This window comes from Salmo trutta, unplaced genomic scaffold (assembly GCF_901001165.1).
Source record: "Salmo trutta unplaced genomic scaffold, fSalTru1.1, whole genome shotgun sequence".
In the NCBI taxonomy this organism is placed as follows: domain Eukaryota; kingdom Metazoa; phylum Chordata; class Actinopteri; order Salmoniformes; family Salmonidae; genus Salmo; species Salmo trutta.
The window spans coordinates 449,535-476,964 of NW_021822437.1; the positions used below are offsets into that span (position 1 = coordinate 449,535).

Here is a 27,430-nt window from a genome sequence, read left to right on the forward strand (position 1 = left end):
AATAAATCACTATTTCCGTGGGTGGAGTAAAACCTCTCGCTTTGCTTCTTCCTCGCTGATCGGACACCCAGCGACAATTCAAAGTTTAATAGCAATTCGGACTTGTTTTTACTATCAAGGGGGTTGTTTTATCGAAAACATTTTAATTAATTAGGGGAAAGGTATGTTAACTTTTATATGTAATGATATCGGAGCAGTAGTTAGCCTATCAAACACAGCTAGCAGGAGACTTCATGGTTGTTCATATTATTGACGGTGATGCTACAGTAGCTAGCATGGAATAATATGTTGTTTATAAGGCCATGCTAAAACACACAAAGTACACTTTTTTAAACGTTACTCTACACGACGGTGCCTAAAAGATACCGATCTATAATGCTAAAAAAAAACTAGCTAAATTGCTAAATTGGTTAGCGAACTAGCTAGTTAGCTTGCTAGCTAAATGCTACCGGCAGTTGATGTTCGCCAACTTTAGTCGGCTAGCTACTTTTGTCTTTTGAAATTGACACACGTTTTTATTACAGTTTGCTAACATTAGGGAAAGGAAATCCACCCACAGATGGTTGGTCAAATAATCCTTAAAAACCAAAAAGAGAAAATACGTACTGTATTATATGTAACGTTAGTTAGCTAACTAGTATTACATCTAGCTAGCTGGAGCTAGTTTCAGCATTTAGCCATAGTAATGGTACAAGCTAAAGTTACCTGTGGTGATATTTCAGAATTAGCAGCTCATAACTATTCACTAAACGAGAACATATACGTGCTCTTTATGTCCTCAACTTTCACTCTCTTGTACAACAATTTGTGTGATTTTTAAATCAGTATCAACGCTAGTTAGTTACTAGTAACTAGCTACATTAACTCAGTCTTAACAGGACATGGGGGGGGGGAATCACTCACCTTAATTAACTAGTTAACTTTAGTTTACTGTAGTTCACTAGTTCATCCAGGTCCCTGATGTTGAAATATTGTTATTGACATTCTCTAGTGTTTTATTGTATTTTGTTTTATAGTATAGTTGTATCATGTACCACTAGAACTCACTTAAATAACTCTACATTTTTTTAAAGTGTACATGTTAATAATCACAGTTGGATTAATGTGTGTGTGTGTGTGTGTGTGTTGACTATCTCTTGTGTTGTCTTCCAGAGAGCAGCGTTGTCATGGCGAAGAGGATTGCTGATAAAGAACTGACTGACCGGAACTGGGACCAGGAAGATGATGGAGAGGAAGTGGGTTGTTTCACTGTGTTTCTACTGCCTCACTGATTTATTTATTTCACCTTTATTTAACCAGGTAGGCTAGTAGAGAACAAGTCCTTTATTTAACCAGGTAGGTTAGTTGAGAACAAGTCCTTTATTTAACCAGGTAGGTTAGTAGAGAATAAGTCCTTTATTTAACCAGGTAGGCTAGTTGAGAATAAGTCCTTTATTTAACCAGGTAGGCTAGTTGAGAACAAGTCCTTTATTTAACCAGGTAGGTTAGTTGAGAACAAGTCCTTTATTTAACCAGGTAGGCTAGTTGAGAATAAGTCCTTTATTTAACCAGGTAGGCTAGTTGAGAACAAGTCCTTTATTTAACCAGGTAGGCTAGTAGAGAACAAGTCCTTTATTTAACCAGGTAGGCTAGTTGAGAACAAGTCCTTTATTTAACCAGGTAGGCTAGTTGAGAACAAGTCCTTTATTTAACCAGGTAGGTTAGTAGAGAACAAGTCCTTTATTTAACCAGGTAGGCTAGTAGAGAACAAGTCCTTTATTTAACCAGGTAGGTTAGTTGAGAACAAGTTCTCATTTACAATTGCGACCTGGCCAAGATAAAGCAAAGCAGTTCGACAACATACAACAACACAGAGTTACACATGGAATAAACAAACATACAGTCAATAATACAGTAGAAAAATAAGTCTATATACAATGTGAGCAAATGAGGTGAGATAAGGGAGGTAAAGGCAAAAAAAGGCCATGGTGGTAAAGTAAATACAATATAGCAAGTAAAACACTGGAATGGTAGATTTGCAGTGGAAGAAAGTTCAAAGTAGAAATAGAAATAATGGGGTGCAAAGGAGCTAAATAAATAAATACAGTAGGGGAAGAGGTAGTTGTTTGGGCTAAATTATAGATGGGCTATGTACAGGTGCAGTGATCTGGGAGCTGCTCTGACAGCTGGTGCTTAAAGCTAGTGAGGGAGATAAGTGTTTCCAGTTTGAGATTTTTGTAGATTTTTTTTCTGATAATACTATATAGACTGTATAATAATACACAGCCTGCAGGCACATGTCCCAGGGGTTTAGGCTTTTAACACATCTGCCAAGTAACTAGTATAAAAGTATTAGTCTCCCTTTCTGTTGTTGGCTGTTTTCAATAGTTTCAGCATCCCCACTAAATTATAATCAATAGACAACTGCATGTGGTGTAAAAACAGTTATCTGATTTAGTATGGAGGGGGTTGGATAGGTCTTCAGTGATTGGTATGGAGGGGGTTGGATAGACCTTCAGTGATTGGTATGGAGGGGGTTGGATAGGTCTTCAGTGATTGGTATGGAGGGGCTTGGATAGGCCTTCAGTGATTTAGTATGGAGGGGGTTGGATAGGTCTTCAGTGATTGGTATGGAGGGGGTTGGATAGGCCTTCAGTGATTGGTATGGAGGGGGTTGGATAGGTCTTCAGTGATTTAGTATGGAGGGGGTTGGATAGGCCTTCAGTGATTGGTATGGAGGGGGTTGATAGACCTTCAGTGATTTAGTATGGAGGGGGTTGGATAGGCCTTCAGTGATTGGTATGGAGGGGGTTGGATAGGTCTTCAGTGATTGGTATGGAGGGGGTTGGATAGGCCTTCAGTGATTGGTATGGAGGGGGTTGGATAGGCCTTCAGTGATTGGTATGGAGGGGGTTGGATAGGTCTTCAGTGATTTAGTATGGAGGGGGTTGGATAGGCCTTCAGTGATTGGTATGGAGGGGGTTGATAGACCTTCAGTGATTTAGTATGGAGGGGGTTGGATAGGCCTTCAGTGATTGGTATGGAGGGGGTTGGATAGGTCTTCAGTGATTGGTATGGAGGGGGTTGGATAGGTCTTCAGTGATTGGTATGGAAGGGGTTGGATAGGTCTTCAGTGATTGGTGTGGAGGGGGTTGGATAGGCCTTCAGTGATTGGTATGGAGGGGGTTGGATAGGTCTTCAGTGATTGGTATGGAGGGGGTTGGATAGGTCTTCAGTGATTGGTATGGAGGGGGTTGGATAGGCCCTCAGTGATTGGTGTGGAGGGGGTTGGATAGGCCCTCAGTGATTGGTGTGGAGGGGGTTGGATAGGCCTTCAGTGATTTAGTATGGAGGGGGTTGGATAGGTCTTCAGTGATTGGTATGGAGGGGGTTGGATAGGTCTTCAGTGATTGGTTTGGAGGGGGTTGGATAGGTCTTCAGTGATTGGTATGGAGGGGGTTGGATAGGCCTTCAGTGATTGGTATGGAGGGGGTTGGATAGGTCTTCAGTGATTGGTATGGAGGGGGTTGGATAGGTCTTCAGTGATTGGTATGGAGGGGGTTGGATAGGCCTTCAGTGATTGGTATGGAGGGGGTTGGATAGGTCTTCAGTGATTTAGTATGGAGGGGGTTGGATAGGCCTTCAGTGATTGGTATGGAGGGGGTTGATAGACCTTCAGTGATTTAGTATGGAGGGGGTTGGATAGGCCTTCAGTGATTGGTATGGAGGGGGTTGGATAGGTCTTCAGTGATTGGTATGGAGGGGGTTGGATAGGCCTTCAGTGATTGGTATGGAGGGGGTTGGATAGGCCTTCAGTGATTGGTATGGAGGGGGTTGGATAGGTCTTCAGTGATTTAGTATGGAGGGGGTTGGATAGGCCTTCAGTGATTGGTATGGAGGGGGTTGATAGACCTTCAGTGATTTAGTATGGAGGGGGTTGGATAGGCCTTCAGTGATTGGTATGGAGGGGGTTGGATAGGTCTTCAGTGATTGGTATGGAAGGGGTTGGATAGGTCTTCAGTGATTGGTATGGAGGGGGTTGGATAGGTCTTCAGTGATTGGTATGGAAGGGGTTGGATAGGTCTTCAGTGATTGGTGTGGAGGGGGTTGGATAGGCCTTCAGTGATTGGTATGGAGGGGGTTGATAGACCTTCAGTGATTTAGTATGGAGGGGGTTGGATAGGCCTTCAGTGATTGGTATGGAGGGGGTTGGATAGGTCTTCAGTGATTGGTATGGAGGGGGTTGGATAGGTCTTCAGTGATTGGTATGGAAGGGGTTGGATAGGTCTTCAGTGATTGGTGTGGAGGGGGTTGGATAGGCCTTCAGTGATTGGTATGGAGGGGGTTGGATAGGTCTTCAGTGATTGGTATGGAGGGGGTTGGATAGGTCTTCAGTGATTGGTATGGAGGGGGTTGGATAGGCCCTCAGTGATTGGTGTGGAGGGGGTTGGATAGGCCCTCAGTGATTGGTGTGGAGGGGGTTGGATAGGCCTTCAGTGATTTAGTATGGAGGGGGTTGGATAGGTCTTCAGTGATTGGTATGGAGGGGGTTGGATAGGTCTTCAGTGATTGGTTTGGAGGGGGTTGGATAGGTCTTCAGTGATTGGTATGGAGGGGGTTGGATAGGCCTTCAGTGATTGGTATGGAGGGGGTTGGATAGGTCTTCAGTGATTGGTATGGAGGGGGTTGGATAGGTCTTCAGTGATTGGTATGGAGGGGGTTGGATAGGCCTTCAGTGATTGGTATGGAGGGGGTTGATAGACCTTCAGTGATTTAGTATGGAGGGGGTTGGATAGGCCTTCAGTGATTGGTATGGAGGGGGTTGGATAGGTCTTCAGTGATTGGTATGGAGGGGGTTGGATAGGCCTTCAGTGATTGGTATGGAGGGGGTTGGATAGGCCTTCAGTGATTGGTATGGAGGGGGTTGGATAGGTCTTCAGTGATTTAGTATGGAGGGGGTTGGATAGGCCTTCAGTGATTGGTATGGAGGGGGTTGATAGACCTTCAGTGATTTAGTATGGAGGGGGTTGGATAGGCCTTCAGTGATTGGTATGGAGGGGGTTGGATAGGTCTTCAGTGATTGGTATGGAAGGGGTTGGATAGGTCTTCAGTGATTGGTATGGAGGGGGTTGGATAGGTCTTCAGTGATTGGTATGGAAGGGGTTGGATAGGTCTTCAGTGATTGGTGTGGAGGGGGTTGGATAGGCCTTCAGTGATTGGTATGGAGGGGGTTGATAGACCTTCAGTGATTTAGTATGGAGGGGGTTGGATAGGCCTTCAGTGATTGGTATGGAGGGGGTTGGATAGGTCTTCAGTGATTGGTATGGAGGGGGTTGGATAGGTCTTCAGTGATTGGTATGGAAGGGGTTGGATAGGTCTTCAGTGATTGGTGTGGAGGGGGTTGGATAGGCCTTCAGTGATTGGTATGGAGGGGGTTGGATAGGTCTTCAGTGATTGGTATGGAGGGGGTTGGATAGGTCTTCAGTGATTGGTATGGAGGGGGTTGGATAGGCCCTCAGTGATTGGTGTGGAGGGGGTTGGATAGGCCCTCAGTGATTGGTGTGGAGGGGGTTGGATAGGCCTTCAGTGATTTAGTATGGAGGGGGTTGGATAGGTCTTCAGTGATTGGTATGGAGGGGGTTGGATAGGTCTTCAGTGATTGGTTTGGAGGGGGTTGGATAGGTCTTCAGTGATTGGTATGGAGGGGGTTGGATAGGCCTTCAGTGATTGGTATGGAGGGGGTTGGATAGGTCTTCAGTGATTGGTATGGAGGGGGTTGGATAGGTCTTCAGTGATTGGTATGGAGGGGGTTGGATAGGCCTTCAGTGATTGGTATGGAGGGGGTTGGATAGGTCTTCAGTGATTTAGTATGGAGGGGGTTGGATAGGCCTTCAGTGATTGGTATGGAGGGGGTTGATAGACCTTCAGTGATTTAGTATGGAGGGGGTTGGATAGGCCTTCAGTGATTGGTATGGAGGGGGTTGGATAGGTCTTCAGTGATTGGTATGGAGGGGGTTGGATAGGCCTTCAGTGATTGGTATGGAGGGGGTTGGATAGGCCTTCAGTGATTGGTATGGAGGGGGTTGGATAGGTCTTCAGTGATTTAGTATGGAGGGGGTTGGATAGGCCTTCAGTGATTGGTATGGAGGGGGTTGATAGACCTTCAGTGATTTAGTATGGAGGGGGTTGGATAGGCCTTCAGTGATTGGTATGGAGGGGGTTGGATAGGTCTTCAGTGATTGGTATGGAAGGGGTTGGATAGGTCTTCAGTGATTGGTATGGAGGGGGTTGGATAGGTCTTCAGTGATTGGTATGGAAGGGGTTGGATAGGTCTTCAGTGATTGGTGTGGAGGGGGTTGGATAGGCCTTCAGTGATTGGTATGGAGGGGGTTGGATAGGTCTTCAGTGATTGGTATGGAGGGGGTTGGATAGGTCTTCAGTGATTGGTATGGAGGGGGTTGGATAGGCCCTCAGTGATTGGTGTGGAGGGGGTTGGATAGGCCCTCAGTGATTGGTGTGGAGGGGGTTGGATAGGCCTTCAGTGATTGGTGTGGAGGGGGTTGGATAGGCCTTCAGTGATTGGTATGGAGGGGGTTGGATAGACCTTCAGTGATTGGTGTGGAGGGGGTTGGATAGGTCTTCAGTGATTGGTATGGAGGGGGTTGGATAGGTCTTCAGTGATTGGTTTGGAGGGGGTTGGATAGGTCTTCAGTGATTGGTATGGAGGGGGTTGGATAGGCCTTCAGTGATTGGTATAGAGGGGGTTGGATAGACCTTCAGTGATTGGTATGGAGGGGGTTGGATAGGCCTTCAGTGATTGGTATGGAGGGGGTTGGATAGGTCTTCAGTGATTGGTATGGAGGGGGTTGGATAGGTCTTCAGTGATTGGTATGGAGGGGGTTGGATAGGTCTTCAGTGATTTAGTATGGAGGGGGTTGGATAGGTCTTCAGTGATTGGTATGGAGGGGGTTGGATAGGCCTTCAGTGATTGGTATGGAGGGGGTTGGATAGGCCTTCAGTGATTTAGTATGGAGGGGGTTGGATAGGTCTTCAGTGATTGGTATGGAGGGGGTTGGATAGGGCTTCAGTGATTGGTATCGAGGGGGTTGGATAGGCCTTCAGTGATTGGTATGGAGGGGGTTGGATAGGTATTCAGTGATTTAGTATGGAGGGGGTTGGATAGACCTTCAGTGATTTAGTATGGAGGGGGTTGGATAGGTCTTCAGTGATTTAGTATGGAGGGGGTTGGATAGGTCTTCAGTGATTGGTATGGAGGGGGTTGGATAGGCCTTCAGTGATTGGTATGGAGGGGGTTGGATAGGCCTTCAGTGATTTAGTATGGAGGGGGTTGGATAGGTCTTCAGTGATTGGTATGGAGGGGGTTGGATAGGGCTTCAGTGATTGGTATCGAGGGGGTTGGATAGGCCTTCAGTGATTGGTATGGAGGGGGTTGGATAGGTATTCAGTGATTTAGTATGGAGGGGGTTGGATAGACCTTCAGTGATTTAGTATGGAGGGGGTTGGATAGGTCTTCAGTGATTGGTATGGAGGGGGTTGGATAGGTCTTCACTGATTGGTATCGAGGGGGTTGGATAGACCTTCACTGATTGGTATGGAGGGGGTTGGATAGGCCTTCAGTGATTGGTATGGAGGGGGTTGGATAGGTCTTCAGTGATTGGTATGGAGGGGGTTGGATAGGCCTTCAGTGATTGGTATGGAGGGGGTTGGATAGGCCTTCAGTGATTGGTGTAGAGGTTTGGATGATGGCCAATGACAGCGGTCTACGTATGAGTTACGCTTTATGAGTTTTATTTTCTGAGTGTGTGTGTTATTTTTTTAAACACACATTTTCTCTCCTCTGCTCCTGACTGCATGTGCTGCCATAGAAATAGAATGGCTAGAACGGATGGTGGCGTAATGGGAGGACTGGCGGCCATGTTGAGTGTCCCCCCCCATAGGAGCAAAGCTATGTTATAAAATGGGAAGGTTAAAGACATCGGCTTCACAGTAATGTTTGAGGTTCTACCTCTCTGAATCAACCATGGGACCAGCTCCAGTATTGGAGCTACGCTGCCTCGGCAGAAGGCAAGCTCTCTGAAACAGATCAGGAGGTTGGTAAGGAAATAAAATAGTTTAGTTTATCGGTTAGCCCCGAGTCACTGCGGTTACAAAGAAGCTTGTCAAAACAACATGTTGATTCAATGTTGTAGAACCCCCCTCTCCAAAGGGGGGGGACACTCTAGACCCAAACTGTTATAGACCTATATCCATCCTGCCCTGCCTTTCTAAAGTCTTCGAAAGCCAAGTTAATAAACAGATCACCGACCATTTCGAATCCCACCGTACCTTCTCCACTATGCAATCTGGTTTCTGAGCTGGTCATGGGTGCACCTCAGCCACGCTCAAGGTCCTAAACAATATCATAACCCGCCATCGATAAAAGACATTACTGTGCAGCCGTCTTCATCGATCTGGCCAAGGCTTTCGACTCTGTCAATCACCGTATTCTTATCTGCAGACTCAATAGCCTTGGTTTTTCTAATGATTGCCTCGCCTGGTTCACCAACAACTTCTCAGATAGAGTTCAGTGTGTCAAATCGGAGGGCCTGTTGTCCGGACCTCTGGCAGTCTCTATGGGGGTGCCACAGGGTTCAATTCTCAGGACGACTATTTTCTCTGTATATATCAACGATGTCGCTCTTGCTGCGGGTGATTCCCTGATCCACCTCTATGCAGACGACACCAATCTGTATACATCTGGCCCTTCTTTGGACACTGTGTTAACTAACCTCCAAACAAGCTTCAATGCCATACAACTCTCCTTCCGTGGCCTCCAACTGCTCTTAAAACGCAAGTAAAACCAAATGCATGCTCTTAAACCGATCGCTGCCCGCACCTGCTCGCCCGTCCAGCATCACTACTCTGGACGGTTCTGACTTAGAATATGTGGACAACTACAAATACCTGGGTGTCTGGATAGACTGTAAACTCTCCTTCCAGACTCATATTAAACATCTCCAATCCAAAATCAAATCTAGAATTGGCTTTCTATTTCGCAACAAAGCCTCCTTCATTCACGCCGCCAAACTTACCCTCGTAAAACTGACCATCCTACCGATCCTCGACTTCGGCGATGTCATCTACAAAATAGCCTCCAACACTCTAGTCAGCAAACTGGATGCAGTCTATCACAGTGCCATCCGTTTTGTCACCAAAGCCCCATATACTACCTACCACTGCGACCTGTATGTGCTCGTCGGCTGGCCCTCGCTACATATTCGTCGCCAAACCCACTGGCTCCAGGTCATCTATAAGTCTCTGCTAGGTAAAGCCCCACCTTATCTCAGCTCACTGGTCACGATAACAACACCCACCTGTAGCACGCGCTCCAGCAGGTATATCTCACTGGTCACCATAGCAACACCCACCTGTAGCACGCGCTCCAGCAGGTATATCTCACTGGTCACCATAGCAGCACCCACCTGTAGCACGCGCTCCAGCAGGTATATCTCACTGGTCACCATAGCAGCACCCACCTGTAGCACGCGCTCCAGCAGGTATATCTCACTGGTCACCCCTAAAGCCAACACCTCCTTTGGCCGCCTTTCCTTCCAGTTCTCTGCTGCCAATGACTGGAACGAATTGCAAAAATCGCTGAAACTGGAGACTTATATTTCCCTCACTAACTTTAAACATCAGCTATCTGAGCAGCTAACCGATCGCTGCAGCTGTACATAGTCCATCTGTAAATAGCCCACCCACCCAATCTACCTACCTCATCCCCATATTGTTTTTATTGACTTTTCTGCTCTTTTGCACACCAGTATCTCTCCTTGCACATCATCATCTGCTCATCTATCACTCCAGTGTTAATCTGCTAAATTGTAATTACTTCGCTACTATGGCCTATTTATTGCCTTACCTCCTCACACCATTTACACCCACTGTATATAGACTTTCTTTTTTTTCTCTATTGTGTTGTTGACTGTACGTTTGTTTATTCCATGTGTAACTCTGTGTTGTTGTTTGTGTCGCACTGCTTTGCTTTATCTTGGCCAGGTCCGCAATTGTAAATGAGAACTTGTTCTCAACTAACCTACCTGGTTAAATAAAGGACTTGTTCTCAACTGGCCTACCTGGTTAAACAAAGGACTTGTTCTCAACTAACCTACCTGGTTAAATAAAGGACTTGTTCTCTACTAGCCTACCTGGTTAAATAAAGGACTTGTTCTCTACTAGCCTACCTGGTTAAATAAAGGACTTGTTCTCAACTAGCCTACCTGGTTAAATAAAGGACTTGTTCTCAACTAACCTACCTGGTTAAATAAAGGACTTGTTCTCTACTAGCCTACCTGGTTAAATAAAGGACTTGTTCTCAACTAGCCTACCTGGTTAAATAAAGGACTTGTTCTCAACTAGCCTACCTGGTTAAATAAAGGACTTGTTCTCTACTAACCTACCTGGTTAAATAAAGGACTTGTTCTCAACTAGCCTACCTGGTTAAATAAAGGACTTGTTCTCAACTAGCCACCTGGTTAAATAATGGACTTGTTCTCTACTAACCTACCTGGTTAAATAAAGGACTTGTTCTCAACTAGCCTACCTGGTTAAATAAAGGTGAATCACAGTAAGGATGGACTATATTACACAGTGAGGATGGACTATATTACACAGTGAGGATGGACTATATTACACAGTGAGGATGGACTATATTACACAGTGAGGATGGACTATATTACACAGTGAGGATGGACTATATTACACAGTGAGGAGGGACTATATTACACAGTGAGGATGGACTATATTACACAGTGAGGATGGACTATATTACACAGTGAGGATGGGACTATATTACACAGTGAGGATGGACTATATTACACAGTGAGGATGGACTATATTACACAGTGAGGATGGACTATATTACACAGTGAGGATGGACTATATTACACAGTGAGGATGGACTATATTACACAGTGAGGATGGACTATTACACAGTGAGGATGGACTATATTACACAGTGAGGATGGACTATATTACACAGTGAGGATGGACTATATTACACAGTGAGGATGGACTATATTACACAGTGAGGATGGACTATATTACACAGTGAGGATGGACTATATTACACAGTGAGGATGGACTATATTACACAGTGAGGATGGACTATATTACACAGTGAGGATGGACTATATTACACAGTGAGGATGGACTATATTACACAGTGAGGATGGACTATATTACACAGTGAGGATGGACTATATTACACAGTAAGGATGGACTATATTACACAGTGAGGATGTATTGTACATATTTGATCCTATTTCTAATAGTTTTCTGATGGTGTTCATCAGGCGGGGACGTTTTCCATCGCTAGTGACGATGTGATGAAGAGCAGGCCCATCAAGAAGGCCAAGCGTCGTGCTGCTGGTTCAGAGGTAGGCTTCCTGACTGACTAACCAACAGGAACTAGCTCACTGCATGCTGTCTTAGTCTGTCAGGGGGGGGGGGAAACCTGGGTCATGTTCATTAGATGAAGGAACAAGCGTTTCTTATTGCATAAGTTCAGGTGGTAACTGCATCCCTGTTTTCACGTTTTCGTCAGTTTTAGTGGCTACTGAACACAACCCAGCTTGACTTTAACCCAATTCAGCAGTGCTTCCTTCCTTCCTTCCTTCCTTCCTTCCTCCCTCCCTCCCTCCCTCCCTCCCTCCCTCCCTCCCTTCCTTCCTTCCTCCCTTCCTCACTCCCTTCCTTCCTCCCTCCCTTCCTCCCTTCCTCCCTTCCTTCCTTCCTTCCTTCCTTCCTTCCTTCCTTCCTTCCTTCGATGCCAGAAGTCCTTTTTAAAGCGCCCCCCTCCGGTGATGTTTTAGCCTAATGGAGGGAGATAGAAGCATCCAGTTCCCTAGTGAATCATTTGTTTCCTTCCTGTCTTCTCTGCCTACAGGGGCAGAGTGGAGGAGCGTTCAAAGTGTTTAAAGGTTTCTCCCTGGCCCCTACGTCTGGAACCGGGCCAGCCGCTGGGGGGGTCGCGACCTTCTCCGGGTTCGGGAACGGGGTAGGGTTTAAACCCCTGTCTGGACTGTCCAATGGGAACAGCGTCAAACCCGTCACTCCAGCCTTCACTGGGTTCACCTCGTCTACTGCCACCAAGACCACCACCACACCAGGTAAGAGACTGATTGATTGTTTTGTGCAGTTAATGTGCAAGTCCGATAGCATAACTTTTGAAAATCCTCCATTGTTGAGCGGGATCTGGTATTACAGGATAATGGAGCTGAATCAGTGGGGTTCCCTCTGTGGATCTGGTATTACAGGATAATGGAGCTGAATCAGTGGGGTTCCCTCTGTGGATTTGGTATGAGGATAATGGAGCTGAATCAGTGGGGTTCCCTCTGTGGATCTGGTATTACAGGATAATGGAGCTGAATCAGTGGGGTTCCCTCTGTGGATCTGGTATTACAGGATAATGGAGCTGAATCAGTGGGGTTCCCTCTGTGGATCTGGTATGAGGATAATGGAGCTGAATCAGTGGGGTTCCCTCTGTGGATCTGGTATTACAGGATAATGAAGCTGAATCAGTGGGGTTCCCTCTGTGGATCTGGTATTACAGGATAATGGAGCTGAATCAGTGGGGTTCCCTCTGTGGATGTGGTATTACAGGATAATGGAGCTGAATCAGTGGGGTTCTCTCTGCGGATCTGGTATTACAGGATAATGGAGCTGAATCAGTGGGGTTCCCTATGTGGATCTGGTATTACAGGATAATGGAGCTGAATCAGTGGGGTTCCCTCTGTGGATCTGGTATTACAGGATAATGGAGCTGAATCAGTGGGGTTCTCTCTGCGGATCTGGTATTACAGGATAATGGAGCTGAATCAGTGGGGTTCCCTCTGTGGATCTGGTATTACAGGATAATGGAGCTGAATCAGTGGGGTTCCCTCTGTGGATCTGGTATTACAGGATAATGGAGCTGAATCAGTGGGGTTCCCTCTGTGGATCTGGTATTACAGGATAATGGAGCTGAATCAGTGGGGTTCCCTCTGTGGATCTGGTATTACAGGATAATGGAGCTGAATCAGTGGGGTTCCCTCTGTGGGTCTGGTATGAGGATAATGAAGCTGAATCAGTGGGGTTCCCTCTGTGGATCTGGTATTACAGGATAATGGAGCTGAATCAGTGGGGTTCCCTCTGTGGATCTGGTATTACAGGATAATGGAGCTGAATCAGTGGGGTTCCCTCTGTGGATCTGGTATTACAGGATAATGGAGCTGAATCAGTGGGGTTCCCTCTGTGGATCTGGTATTACAGGATAATGGAGCTGAATCAGTGGGGTTCCCTCTGTGGGTCTGGTATGAGGATAATGAAGCTGAATCAGTGGGGTTCCCTCTGTGGATCTGGTATTACAGGATAATGGAGCTGAATCAGTGGGGTTCCCTCTGTGGATCTGGTATTACAGGATAATGGAGCTGAATCAGTGGGGTTCCCTCTGTGGATCTGGTATGAGGATAATGGAGCTGAATCAGTGGGCTTCGCTGTGTGTGTCTTCTCCTCTCCCAGTGTGGTGCCTGAGGGCAGAATGACAGAACAGAGATGCTCCAGTAGTCAGTCAGTCTAGGACGTGCTCGTTCTCCGTCTCTCGCTGTCCGTCTCTCTCTCTCCGTCTCTCGCTGTCCGTCTCTCTCTCTCCGTCTCTCGCTGTCCGTCTCTCGCTGTCCGTCTCTCTCTCTCCGCCTCTCGCTCTCCGTCTCTCGCTCTCCGCCTCTCGCTCTCCGCCTCTCGCTGTCCGTCTCTCGCTGTCCGTCTCTCTCTCTCCGCCTCTCGCTCTCCGTCTCTCGCTCTCCGCCTCTCGCTCTCCGCTCTCCGCCTCTCGCTCTCCGCCTCTCGCTCTCCGCCTCTCGCTCTCCGCCTCTCGCTCTCCGCCTCTCGCTGTCCGTCTCTCTCTCTCCGTCTCTCGCTGTCCGTCTCTCTCCGTCTCTCGCTCTCCGTCTCTCGCTCTCCGCCTCTCGCTCTCCGCCTCTCGCTCTCCGTCTCTCGCTGTCCGTCTCTCTCTCTCCGTCTCTCGCTGTCCGTCTCTCTCCGTCTCTCGCTCTCCGTCTCTCGCTCTCCGCCTCTCGCTCTCCGCCTCTCGCTCTCCGCCTCTCGCTCTCCGCCTCTCGCTCTCCGCCTCTCGCTCTCCGCCTCTCGCTCTCCGCCTCTCGTTCTCCGTCTCTCGCTGTCCGCCTCTCGTTCTCCGTCTCTCGCTGTCCGTCTCTCTCTCTCCGTCTCTCGCTGTCCGTCTCTCTCTCTCCGTCTCTCGCTCTCCGCCTCTCGCTCTCCGCCTCTCGCTGTCCGTCTCTCGCTGTCCGTCTCTCGCTGTCCGTCTCTCGCTGTCCGTCTCTCGCTGTCCGTCTCTCGCTGTCCGTCTCTCGCTGTCCGTCTCTCGCTCTCCGTCTCTCGCTCTCCGCCTCTCGCTCTCCGCCTCTCGCTCTCCGCCTCTCGCTGTCCGTCTCTCTCTCTCCGTCTCTCGCTGTCCGTCTCTCTCCGTCTCTCGCTCTCCGTCTCTCGCTCTCCGCCTCGCTCTCCGCCTCTCGCTCTCCGTCTCTCGCTGTCCGTCTCTCTCTCTCCGTCTCTCGCTGTCCGTCTCTCTCCGTCTCTCGCTCTCCGTCTCTCGCTCTCCGTCTCTCGTTCTCCGTCTCTCGCTCTGGGTGGTGCTGTCACTGCCACATAGCTCTCCTTCTCTACCGTCAAACACAGGGCATACTGAGGGCGTCCGCGTGCTTCCCATCTGAAACACAGGGCATACTGAGGGCGTCCGCAGGCTTCCCATCTGAAACACAGGGCATACTGAGGGCGTCCGCAGGCTTCCCATCTGAAACACCAGGGCATACTGAGGGCGTCCGCAGGCTTCCCATCTGAAACACCAGGGCATACTGAGGGCGTCCCCAGGCTTCCCATCTGAAACACAGGGCATACTGAGGGCGTCCGCAGGCTTCCCATCTGAAACACAGGGCATACTGAGGGCGTTCCGCAGGCTTCCCATCTGAAACACCAGGGCATACTGAGGGCGTCCCCAGGCTTCCCATCTGAAACACAGGGCATACTGAGGGCGTCCGCAGGCTTCCCATCTGAAACACAGGGCATACTGAGGGCGTCCGCAGGCTTCCCATCTGAAACACAGGGCATACTGAGGGCGTCCGCAGGCTTCCCATCTGAAACACAGGGCATACTGAGGGCGTCCGCAGGCTTCCCATCTGAAACACAGGGCATACTGAGGGCGTCCGCAGGCTTCCCATCTGAAACACCAGGGCATACTGAGGGCGTCCGCAGGCTTCCCATCTGAAACACCAGGGCATACTGAGGGCGTCCGCAGGCTTCCCATCTGAAACACAGGGCATACTGAGGGCGTCCGCAGGCTTCCCATCTGAAACACCAGGGCATACTGAGGGCGTCCGCAGGCTTCCCATCTGAAACACCAGGGCATACTGAGGGCGTCCGCAGGCTTCCCATCTGAAACACAGGGCATACTGAGGGCGTCCGCAGGCTTCCCATCTGAAACACAGGGCATACTGAGGGCGTCCGCAGGCTTCCCATCTGAAACACAGGGCATACTGAGGGCGTCCGCAGGCTTCCCATCTGAAACACAGGGCATACTGAGGGCGTCCGCAGGCTTCCCATCTGAAACACCAGGGCATACTGAGGGCGTCCGCAGGCTTCCCATCTGAAACACCAGGGCATACTGAGGGCGTCCCCAGGCTTCCCATCTGAAACACAGGGCATACTGAGGGCGTCCGCAGGCTTCCCATCTGAAACACAGGGCATACTGAGGGCGTCCGCAGGCTTCCCATCTGAAACACCAGGGCATACTGAGGGCGTCCCCAGGCTTCCCATCTGAAACACAGGGCATACTGAGGGCGTCCGCAGGCTTCCCATCTGAAACACAGGGCATACTGAGGGCGTCCGCAGGCTTCCCATCTGAAACACAGGGCATACTGAGGGCGTCCGCAGGCTTCCCATCTGAAACACAGGGCATACTGAGGGCGTCCGCAGGCTTCCCATCTGAAACACAGGGCATACTGAGGGCGTCCGCAGGCTTCCCATCTGAAACACCAGGGCATACTGAGGGCGTCCGCAGGCTTCCCATCTGAAACACCAGGGCATACTGAGGGCGTCCGCAGGCTTCCCATCTGAAACACCAGGGCATACTGAGGGCGTCCGCAGGCTTCCCATCTGAAACACAGGGCATACTGAGGGCGTCCGCAGGCTTCCCATCTGAAACACCAGGGCATACTGAGGGCGTCCGCAGGCTTCCCATCTGAAACACCAGGGCATACTGAGGGCGTCCGCAGGCTTCCCATCTGAAACACAGGGCATACTGAGGGCGTCCGCAGGCTTCCCATCTGAAACACAGGGCATACTGAGGGCGTCCGCAGGCTTCCCATCTGAAACACAGGGCATACTGAGGGCGTCCGCAGGCTTCCCATCTGAAACACAGGGCATACTGAGGGCGTCCGCAGGCTTCCCATCTGAAACACCAGGGCATACTGAGGGCGTCCGCAGGCTTCCCATCTGAAACACCAGGGCATACTGAGGGCGTCCCCAGGCTTCCCATCTGAAACACAGGGCATACTGAGGGCGTCCGCAGGCTTCCCATCTGAAACACAGGGCATACTGAGGGCGTCCGCAGGCTTCCCATCTGAAACACAGGGCATACTGAGGGGGTCCCGCAGGCTTCCCATCTGAAACACAGGGCATACTGAGGGCGTCCGCAGGCTTCCCATCTGAAACACAGGGCATACTGAGGGCGTCCGCAGGCTTCCCATCTGAAACACAGGGCATACTGAGGGCGTCCGCAGGCTTCCCATCTGAAACACAGGGCATACTGAGGGCGTCCGCAGGCTTCCCATCTGAAACACAGGGCATACTGAGGGCGTCCGCAGGCTTCCCATCTGAAACACCAGGGCATACTGAGGGCGTCCGCAGGCTTCCCATCTGAAACACCAGGGCATACTGAGGGCGTCCGCAGGCTTCCCATCTGAAACACAGGGCATACTGAGGGCGTCCGCAGGCTTCCCATCTGAAACACAGGGCATACTGAGGGCGTCCGCAGGCTTCCCATCTGAAACACAGGGCATACTGAGGGCGTCCGCAGGCTTCCCATCTGAAACACAGGGCATACTGAGGGCGTCCGCAGGCTTCCCATCTGAAACACCAGGGCATACTGAGGGCGTCCGCAGGCTTCCCATCTGAAACACCAGGGCATACTGAGGGCGTCCCAGGCTTCCCATCTGAAACACAGGGCATACTGAGGGCGTCCGCAGGCTTCCCATCTGAAACACAGGGCATACTGAGGGCGTCCGCAGGCTTCCCATCTGAAACACCAGGGCATACTGAGGGCGTCCCCAGGCTTCCCATCTGAAACACAGGGCATACTGAGGGCGTCCGCAGGCTTCCCATCTGAAACACAGGCATACTGAGGGCGTCCGCAGGCTTCCCATCTGAAACACAGGGCATACTGAGGGCGTCCGCAGGCTTCCCATCTGAAACACAGGGCATACTGAGGGCGTCCGCAGGCTTCCCATCTGAAACACAGGGCATACTGAGGGCGTCCGCAGGCTTCCCATCTGAAACACCAGGGCATACTGAGGGCGTCCGCAGGCTTCCCATCTGAAACACCAGGGCATACTGAGGGCGTCCGCAGGCTTCCCATCTGAAACACCAGGGCATACTGAGGGCGTCCGCAGGCTTCCCATCTGAAACACAGGGCATACTGAGGGCGTCCGCAGGCTTCCCATCTGAAACACCAGGGCATACTGAGGGCGTCCGCAGGCTTCCCATCTGAAACACCAGGGCATACTGAGGGCGTCCGCAGGCTTCCCATCTGAAACACAGGGCATACTGAGGGCGTCCGCAGGCTTCCCATCTGAAACACAGGGCATACTGAGGGCGTCCGCAGGCTTCCCATCTGAAACACAGGGCATACTGAGGGCGTCCGCAGGCTTCCCATCTGAAACACCAGGGCATACTGAGGGCGTCCGCAGGCTTCCCATCTGAAACACAGGGCATACTGAGGGCGTCCGCAGGCTTCCCATCTGAAACAGTTTGTCCATATATGGATGCCGCCATTTTGTGATGTTTTGGGCTTCGGCATGATTCTTCACAGATCTGTTTGTCACTCGGTGACAGGCTAGTTTTCATCCAAATCTTTTCACTTGAGAAATTCTGCACCAAACATCCTAGTCAGATGTAGAAATATATGGTATGTCTTGAGTTATCTTAGATGAAATCTGGACTGTTTTTTGAGGAAGTGTTTACAGGCTACAGCGTCTCAAAATGGACAAACGGTGCTATTGCCTTTTCTTCCTTGTTTTGTGAAGCGAAGGAGGAAGGTATTGGAACACAGTCGTTGTGTTCGCTAGATGCCAGCCGACGTGACTCGTGCTGAAGCCTTAAGGCTCTACTCTGAGGTATCACTGCTTCTCTCTCTGCTGTAACGTTTACATTCTGGTTCTCTCTTCACCTCCTCCTCCTCTCTATCCCACCTCCTCCTCTCCTCTATCCCTCCTCCTCCTCTCCTCTATTCCTCCTCCTCTATCCCTCCCCCTCCTCTATCTCCTCTCCTCTATCTCCTCTCCTCTATCCCCTCTCCTCTCCTCTATCCCTCCCCCTCCTCTCCTCTATCCCTCCCCCTCCTCTCCTCTATCCCTCCCCCTCCTCTCCTCTATCCCTCCCCCTCCTCTCCTCTATCCCTCCCCTCCTCTATCTCCTCTCCTCTATCCCCATCTCCTCCTCTCCTCTGTCCCCCTCCTCCTCTACTCTCCTCTATCCCCCCTCCTCCTCTCCTCTATCCCTCCTCCCCTCCTCTCCTCTATCCCCCTCCTCTCCTCTATCCCCCTCCTCTCTATCCCCCCTCCTCCTCTCTATCCCCCCTCTCCTCCTCTATCTCCTCACCCCCCCTCCTCTCCTCTCCTCACCCCCCCCTCCTCCTCTCCTCTCTATCCCCCCTCCTCCTCTCCTCCTCCTCCTCTCCTCTATCCCCCCTCCTCCTCTCCCCCTCCTCTCGTCTATCCCCTCTCCTCCTCTCCTCTATCCCCCCTCCCCCTCCTCTCCTCTATCCCCCCTCCCCCTCCTCTCCTCTATCCCTCCTCTCCTAGGTTCATTAACATTCAGTGGTCCCTCCTCCAGTGCTGTCATCGCGGGGCAGCGGTCTAATGGTTCCTCCCCCGTGGTTTCCAGTCAGTCTCTCATCTCCAGCTCCCCTCTCTCCTCTAACAGCGGTAACAACCAGGAATACAGTAGGCAGCTCACAGCTCTCAACTGCTCCGTCAGGGACTGGATCACCAAGCACGTTAACGGAAACCCCCTCTGTGACCTGAACCCCATCTTCAGGGACTATGAAAAGCACCTGGCCAGCATCGATAAGAAATACGGAGGGAGTGGAGCTGTGATAGGAGCTGCTGTGGCGGACGAGAGCTCAGAGAGCCGTAGCGGCGCAGGGGGACCAGAGGAGAAGCGGGCAGCGCCGCCGCCGCCACCACCCTCCTCCTCCGGTACCGCTGGCTCGACAGCCACGGCGCCGCTGTTCTCCTTCAGTAAGGACGAGGACGGCAGCGCCGCGGCCCCGGTGGAAAGCTCAGCCGTCGCTCTCGCTCCGATCCCCGCTGGCATCAGCTTTAACTTGGGCCAGAAGGGGAGCAGCTCAGCGTTGGGGTCTCTGAGCTCCGGAGAAGCTCCCAGTGTCTTCTCCACCTCTCTGTTCGGAGGTGCTGCACCTCCTGCCTTCTCCTTCAGTGGGGCCAAAGCTGAGGCTGCCCCCACCCAGACAACAGGTACAATATAAATATTATACTTTACTGTCCTGACAGCTGTGATATCATGTGGCAAGATATTATATATGGTGCTGCCAGACAACACACCCAGAATGTTACCTGGTGATATGACGCTGGTAGACAACACACCCAGAATGTTACCTGGTGATATGGTGCTGTTAGACAACACACCCAGAATGTTACCTGGTGATATGGTGCTGTTAGACAACACACCCAGAATGTTACCTGGTGATATGGTGCTGTTAGACAACACACCCAGAATGTTACCTGGTGATATGGTGCTGTTAGACAACACACCCAGAATGTTACCTGGTGATATGGTGCTGTTAGACAACACACCCAGAATGTTACCTGGTGATATGGTGCTGTTAGACAACACACCCAGAATGTTACCTGGTGATATGGTGCTGTTAGACAACACACCCAGAATGTTACCTGGTGATATGGCGCTGCTAGACAACACACCCAGAATGTTACCTGGTGATATGGTGCTGCTAGACAACACACCCAGAATGTTACCTGGTGATATGATGCTGCTAGACAACACACCCAGAATGTTACCTGGTGATATGGTGCTGCTAGACAACACACCCAGAATGTTACCTGGTGATATGGTGCTGCTAGACAACACACCCAGAATGTTACCTGGTGATATGGTGCTGCTAGACAACACACCCAGAATGTTACCTGGTGATATGGTGCTGGTAGACAACACACCCAGAATGTTACCTGGTGATATGGTGCTGCCAGACAACACACCCAGAATGTTACCTGGTGATATGGTGCTGCTAGTGATGGACAACACAACTTCTATTAGATCTCACATTCAGGTTTTTAATCCCAGATTAACCTCTCTGGCGCATGTGGGACGAACTCGTCCCACCTACGTAACAGCCACTGAAATCAAGTGGCGCGATTTTTGAATCGTTAGAAATACTATTACTTGAATTTCTCAAACATATGACTATTTTACAGCTATTTAAAGACAAGAATCTCGTTAATCTAACCCCACTGTCCGATTTCAAAAAGGCTTTACAACGAAAGCAAAACATTAGATTATGTCAGCAGAGTGCCCAGCCAGAAATAATCAGACACCCATTTTTCAAACTAGCATATCATGTCACATAAACCCAAACCACAGCTAAATGCAGCACTAACCTTTTATAATCTTCATCAGATGACACACCTAGGACATTGTGTTATACAATACATGCATGTCTGTTCAATCAAGTTCATATTTATATCAAAAAACTGCTTTTTACATTAGCATGTGACGTTCAGAAAAACGGGTTAAACCTCTATTAGATCTCACATTCAGGTTTTTAATCCCAGATTAAACCTCTATTAGATCTCACATTCAGGTTTTTAACCCCAGATTAAACCTCTCTTAGATCTCACATTCAGGTTTTAATCCTAGAGATTAAACCTCTATTAGATCTCACATTCAGGTTTTTAATCCTAGAGATTAAACCTCTATTAGATCTCACATTCAGGTTTTTAATCCCAGATTAAACCTCTATTAGTCTCACATTCAGGTTTTTAATCCTAGAGATTAAACCTCTATTAGATCTCACATTCAGGTTTTTAATCCTAGAGATTAAACCTCTATTAGATCTCACATTCAGGTTTTTAATCCCAGATTAAACCTCTATTAGATCTCACATTCAGGTTTTTAATCCTAGAGATGAAACCTCTATTAGATCTCACATTCAGGTTTTTAATCCTAGAGATGAAACCTCTATTAGATCTCACATTCAGGTTTTTAATCCTAGAGATTAAACCTCTATTAGATCTCACATTCAGGTTTTTAATCCTAGAGATGAAACCTCTATTAGATCTCACATTCAGGTTTTTAATCCTAGAGATGAAACCTCTATTAGATCTCACATTCAGGTTTTTAATCCTAGAGATTAACCTCTATTAGATCTCACATTCAGGTTTTTAATCCTAGAGATTAAACCTCTATTAGATCTCACATTCAGGTTTTTAATCCTAGAGATTAAACCTCTATTAGATCTCACATTCAGGTTTTTAATCCCAGATTAAACCTCTATTAGTCTCACATTCAGGTTTTTAATCCTAGAGATTAAACCTCTATTAGATCTCACATTCAGGTTTTTAATCCTAGAAATTAAACCTCTATTAGATCTCACATTCAGGTTTTTAATCCTAGAGATTAAACCTCTATTAGATCTCACATTCAGGTTTTTAATCCTAGAGATTAAACCTCTATTAGATCTCACATTCAGGTTTTTAATCCTAGAGATTAAACCTCTATTAGATCTCACATTCAGGTTTTTAATCCTAGAGATTAAACCTCTATTAGATCTCACATTCAGGTTTTTAATCCCAGATTAAACCTCTATTAGATCTCACATTCAGGTTTTTAATCCCAGATTAAACCTCTATTAGATCTCACATTCAGGTTTTTAATCCTAGAGATTAAACCTCTATTAGATCTCACATTCAGGTTTTTAATCCTAGAGATTAAACCTCTATTAGATCTCACATTCAGGTTTTTAATCCTAGAGATTAAACCTCTATTAGATCTCACATTCAGGTTTTTAATCCTAGAGATTAAACCTCTATTAGATCTCACATTCAGGTTTTTAATCCCAGATTAAACCTCTATTAGTCTCACATTCAGGTTTTTAATCCTAGAGATTAAACCTCTATTAGATCTCACATTCAGGTTTTTAATCCTAGAGATTAAACCTCTATTAGATCTCACATTCAGGTTTTTAATCCTAGAGATTAAACCTCTATTAGATCTCACATTCAGGTTTTTAATCCCAGATTAAACCTCTATTAGATCTCACATTCAGGTTTTTAATCCTAGAGATTAAACCTCTATTAGATCTCACATTCAGGTTTTTAATCCCAGATTAAACCTCTATTAGATCTCACATTCAGGTTTTTAATCCCAGATTAAACCTCTATTAGTCTCACATTCAGGTTTTTAATCCTAGAGATTAAACCTCTATTAGATCTCACATTCAGGTTTTTAATCCTAGAAATTAAACCTCTATTAGATCTCACATTCAGGTTTTTAATCCTAGAGATTAAACCTCTATTAGATCTCACATTCAGGTTTTTAATCCTAGAGATTAAACCTCTATTAGATCTCACATTCAGGTTTTTAATCCTAGAGATTAAACCTCTATTAGATCTCACATTCAGGTTTTTAATCCTAGAGATTAAACCTCTATTAGATCTCACATTCAGGTTTTTAATCCCAGATTAAACCTCTATTAGATCTCACATTCAGGTTTTTAATCCCAGATTAAACCTCTATTAGATCTCACATTCAGGTTTTTAATCCTAGAGATTAAACCTCTATTAGATCTCACATTCAGGTTTTTAATCCTAGAGATTAAACCTCTATTAGATCTCACATTCAGGTTTTTAATCCTAGAGATTAAACCTCTATTAGATCTCACATTCAGGTTTTTAATCCTAGAGATTAAACCTCTATTAGATCTCACATTCAGGTTTTTAATCCCAGATTAAACCTCTATTAGTCTCACATTCAGGTTTTTAATCCTAGAGATTAAACCTCTATTAGATCTCACATTCAGGTTTTTAATCCTAGAGATTAAACCTCTATTAGATCTCACATTCAGGTTTTTAATCCTAGAGATTAAACCTCTATTAGATCTCACATTCAGGTTTTTAATCCCAGATTAAACCTCTATTAGATCTCACATTCAGGTTTTTAATCCCAGATTAAACCTCTTATTAGATCTCACATTCAGGTTTTTAATTCCAGATTAAATCTCTTTTTATTAGATCTCACATTCAAGGGTCTGAGCTCACATGTAAGGTCATTGTGGAAAATAAATAGTGAATATTCTCAGTGTATTATTTAGGCCGTATGTTTGTTTCATCTGTACATTTGCTTATCAGACACTTTTTTTCATTAATGAAATAATGTTTCGTGCTCTTCATAACGTCTGTCCGTCTCTTCCTTGTCGCCCCGTAAAGATGAAAACGGGGAGGAATCGGACGAACCACCCAAAGTGGAAGTCCAGGAGATCAAGGAGACTGACGCCTTCTACTCCAAAAAGTAGGTCTTCGTTTACAGAAACATTTAAAAAAAAAAATAATAATAATAATAAATATGGCTCTAATACATCTGTAGGATCTGCTTTATACGTGTTAGACATATCCAATGGAATGTATTATGGGTCACATTTACCAAAACGTTTTACAATGTTATATTTTACCAGTGCGTCGCTTCAAAAACCTTTTCAACTCGCTGGAAAAGACTGACTATATTAGATAACATAACGAAAGTTTACAGTTATTCTATGCTTACGAAACTGTCCATTATTATACGCTTTTTTTTGTATTTGTTACACACTTCCGGTATTTTTCAGAAATGTGTTTCTTCCAAAACGAGGAGATTGACGTTATAGGTGTGTTCCAGGTGTAAACTCTTCTATAAGAAGGAGACGGAGTTCAAGGAGAAGGGAGTCGGGACGCTGCATCTGAAAACGACGTCGGACGGAAAGACACAGCTGTTGGTCCGCGCTGACACCAACCTGGGTATGTTTTTAAAATATTAAACCTTATTAACCCTTATTAAACCTTATTAACCCTTTCCTTATTAAACCTTATTAAACCTTTCCTTATTAAACCTTATTAAACCTTATTAAACCTTATTAACCCTTTCCTTATTAAACCTTATTAACCCTTTCCTTATTAAACCTTATTAACCCTTTCCTTATTAAACCTTATTAAACCTTTCCTTATTAAACCTTATTAACCCTTATTAAACCTTATTAACCCTTTCCTTATTAACCCTTATTAACCCTTATTAACCCTTATTAAACCTTATTAACCCTTTCCTTATTAAACCTTATTAACCCTTTCCTTATTAACCCTTATTAACCCTTATTAAACCTTATTAAACCTTATTAACCCTTTCCTTATTAAACCTTATTAACCCTTATTAAACCTTATTAAACCTTATTAACCCTTTCCTTATTAAACCTTATTAACCCTTTCCTTATTAAACCTTATTAAACCTTTCCTTATTAAACCTTATCTAGAGACCTAGACTGTACTCAGTGGTGTGAAAGATACCAACCTGGGTATGTTATTAAAATATAGAACTTTACCTTATTAAACCTTACCGCATTAAGCCTTATTAAACCTTACCACATTAAGCCTTATTAAACCTTACCGCATGAAGCCTTATTAAACCTTACCACATTAAGCCTTATTAAACCTTACCGCATGAAGCCTTATTAAACCTTACTGCATTAAGTCTTATTAAGCCTTATTAAACCTGACCCTTTACCTTATTAAACCTTATCGCATTAAGCCTTATTAAACCTTACCGCATTAAGCCTTATTAAACCTTACCGCATGAAGCCTTATTAAACCTTACCGCATGAAGCCTTATTAAACCTTACTGCATTAAGTCTTATTAAGCCTTATTAAACCTTACCGCATTAAACCTTACCCTTTACCTTATTAAACCTTACAGCATTAAGCCTTATTAAACCTTACTGCATTAAGCCTTATTAAACCTTACCACATTAAGCCTTATTAAACCTTACCACATTAAGCCTTATTAAACCTTACCGCATTAAGCCTTATTAAACCTTACCCTTTACCTTATTAAACCTTACCACATTAAGCCTTATTAAACCTTACCACATTAAGCCTTATTAAACCTTACCCTTTACCTTATTAAACCTGACCACATTAAGCCTTATTAAACCTTACCACATTAAGCCTTATTAAACCTTACCACATTAAGCCTTATTAAACCTTACCACATTAAGCCTTATTAAACCTTACCACATTAAGCCTTATTAAACCTTACCCTTTACCTTATTAAACCTTATCGCATTAAGCCTTATTAAACCTTACCGCATTAAGCCTTATTAAACCTTACCGCATTAAACCTTATTAAACCTTACCACATTGAGCATACTTTTAAGGCTGTGTTGAAGATGGCTTTAGGCCTCCTGTTTGGCTGCTGTGGAACTATAGAGCTGTAGCCAACATGAGGAATTTACTGAACTCATCTCCTCCCTCTAGTGGCCAGACTGAGGTATTACTGTGGATATCTGAGGTATTACTGTGGATATCTGAGGTATTACTGTGGATATCTGAGGTACTACTGTGGATATCTGAGGTATTACTGTGGATATCTGAGGTAGTACTGTGGATATCTGAGGTAGTACTGTGGATATCTGAGGTAGTACTGTGGATATCTGAGGTAGTACTGTGGATATCTGAGGTAGTACTGTGGATATCTGAGGTAGTACTGTGGATATCTGAGGTAGTACTGTGGATATCTGAGGTAGTACTGTGGATATCTGAGGTAGTACTGTGGATATCTGAGGTAGTACTGTGGATATATGCAGTCTCGTCCCTCCTCCAGGTAACATCCTGGTCCAGACCTCATCAATAACAACCCCCTCTCTCTCTCTCTCCTACCCCCCCCCTCTCTCTCCTCCAGGTAACATCCTGTTGAACATCCTGGTCCAGCCCTCCATACCCTGTTCCAGGATGGGGAAGAACAACGTGATGGTGATTTGTGTTCCTAACCCTGTCGTGGACCACAACAACCCTAGCAACCCTGTCGCCATGCTCATCAGGGTCAAAACAGCAGAGGATGCTGATGAACTGCACAACATACTGGAGGAGAAAGCTTAGATAACTAACCCCAGTCCTGTGCCCCTCCGCCCCAGGTCCAGTCCCGTGCCCCTCCGCCCCAGGTCCAGTCCCGTGCCCCTCCGCCCCAGGTCCAGTCCCGTGCCCCTCCGCCCCAGGTCCAGTCCTGTACCCCTAGCCCCTCCGCCCCAGGTCCAGTCCTGTGCCCCTCCGCCCCAGGTCCAGTCCTGTGCCCCTCCGCCCCAGGTCCAGTCCTGTGCCCCACCCCTAGCCCCTCCGCCCCAGGTCCAGTCCTGTTCCCCTCCGCCCCAGGTCCAGTCCTGTGCCCCTCCGCCCCAGGTCCAGTCCTGTGCCCCTCCGCCCCAGGTCCAGTCCTGTGCCCCTCCGCCCCAGGTCCAGTCCTGTGCCCCTCCGCCCCAGGTCCAGTCCTGTGCCCCTGTGCCCCAGGTCCAGTCCTGTGCCCCTCCTCCCCAGGTCCAGTCCTGTGCCCCTCCGCCCCAGGTCCAGTCCTGTGCCCCTCCGCCCCAGGTCCAGTCCTGTGCCCCTCCGCCCCAGGTCCAGTCCTGTGCCCCTCCGCCCCAGGTCCAGTCCTGTGCCCCTCCGCCCCAGGTCCAGTCCTGTTCCCCAGGTCCAGTCCTGTGCCCCTCCGCCCCAGGTCCAGTCCTGTGCCCCCTCCGCCCCAGGTCCAGTCCTGTACCCCTAGCCCCTCCGCCCCAGGTCCAGTCCTGTGCCCCTCCGCCCCAGGTCCAGTCCTGTGCCCCAGGTCCAGTCCTGTTCCCCAGGTCCAGTCCTGTGCCCCTCCGCCCCAGGTCCAGTCCTGTGCCCCTCCGCCCCAGGTCCAGTCCTGTGCCCCTCCGCCCCAGGTCCATTCCTGTGCCCCTCCGGCCCAGGTCCATTCCTGTGCCCCTCCGGCCCAGGTCCAGTCCTGTGCCCCTCCGCCCCAGGTCCAGTCCTGTGCCCCTCCGCCCCAGGTCCAGTCCTGTGCCCCTCCGCCCCAGGTCCAGTCCTGT

General features: G+C 47.8%; 1 protein-coding gene across 2 annotated transcripts; it reads left to right on the top strand.

The window, feature by feature from the left end:
* On the top strand, positions 1 to 27,327 carry LOC115182270 (nuclear pore complex protein Nup50). 2 transcript variants are annotated; one of them, XR_003873697.1, is made up of 9 exons: positions 1 to 161; positions 1,153 to 1,235; positions 11,313 to 11,417; positions 11,927 to 12,149; positions 19,113 to 19,787; positions 23,772 to 23,853; positions 24,217 to 24,335; positions 26,266 to 26,612; positions 27,230 to 27,327. XR_003873697.1 is itself a non-coding variant. In XM_029743885.1 (8 exons), exons 2-8 carry the CDS (start codon positions 1,167 to 1,169, stop codon positions 26,460 to 26,462), a joined length of 1,449 nt encoding a protein of 482 aa, XP_029599745.1. In that variant the 5' UTR covers positions 1 to 161; positions 1,153 to 1,166; the 3' UTR covers positions 26,463 to 26,595. The 2 variants fall into 2 exon arrangements, 1 of the variants encoding a protein (XP_029599745.1); XM_029743885.1 differs by lacking the exon at positions 27,230 to 27,327 and having other exon boundaries at positions 11,334 to 11,417; positions 26,266 to 26,595.
* Positions 27,328 to 27,430: the final 103 nt, after the last annotated feature.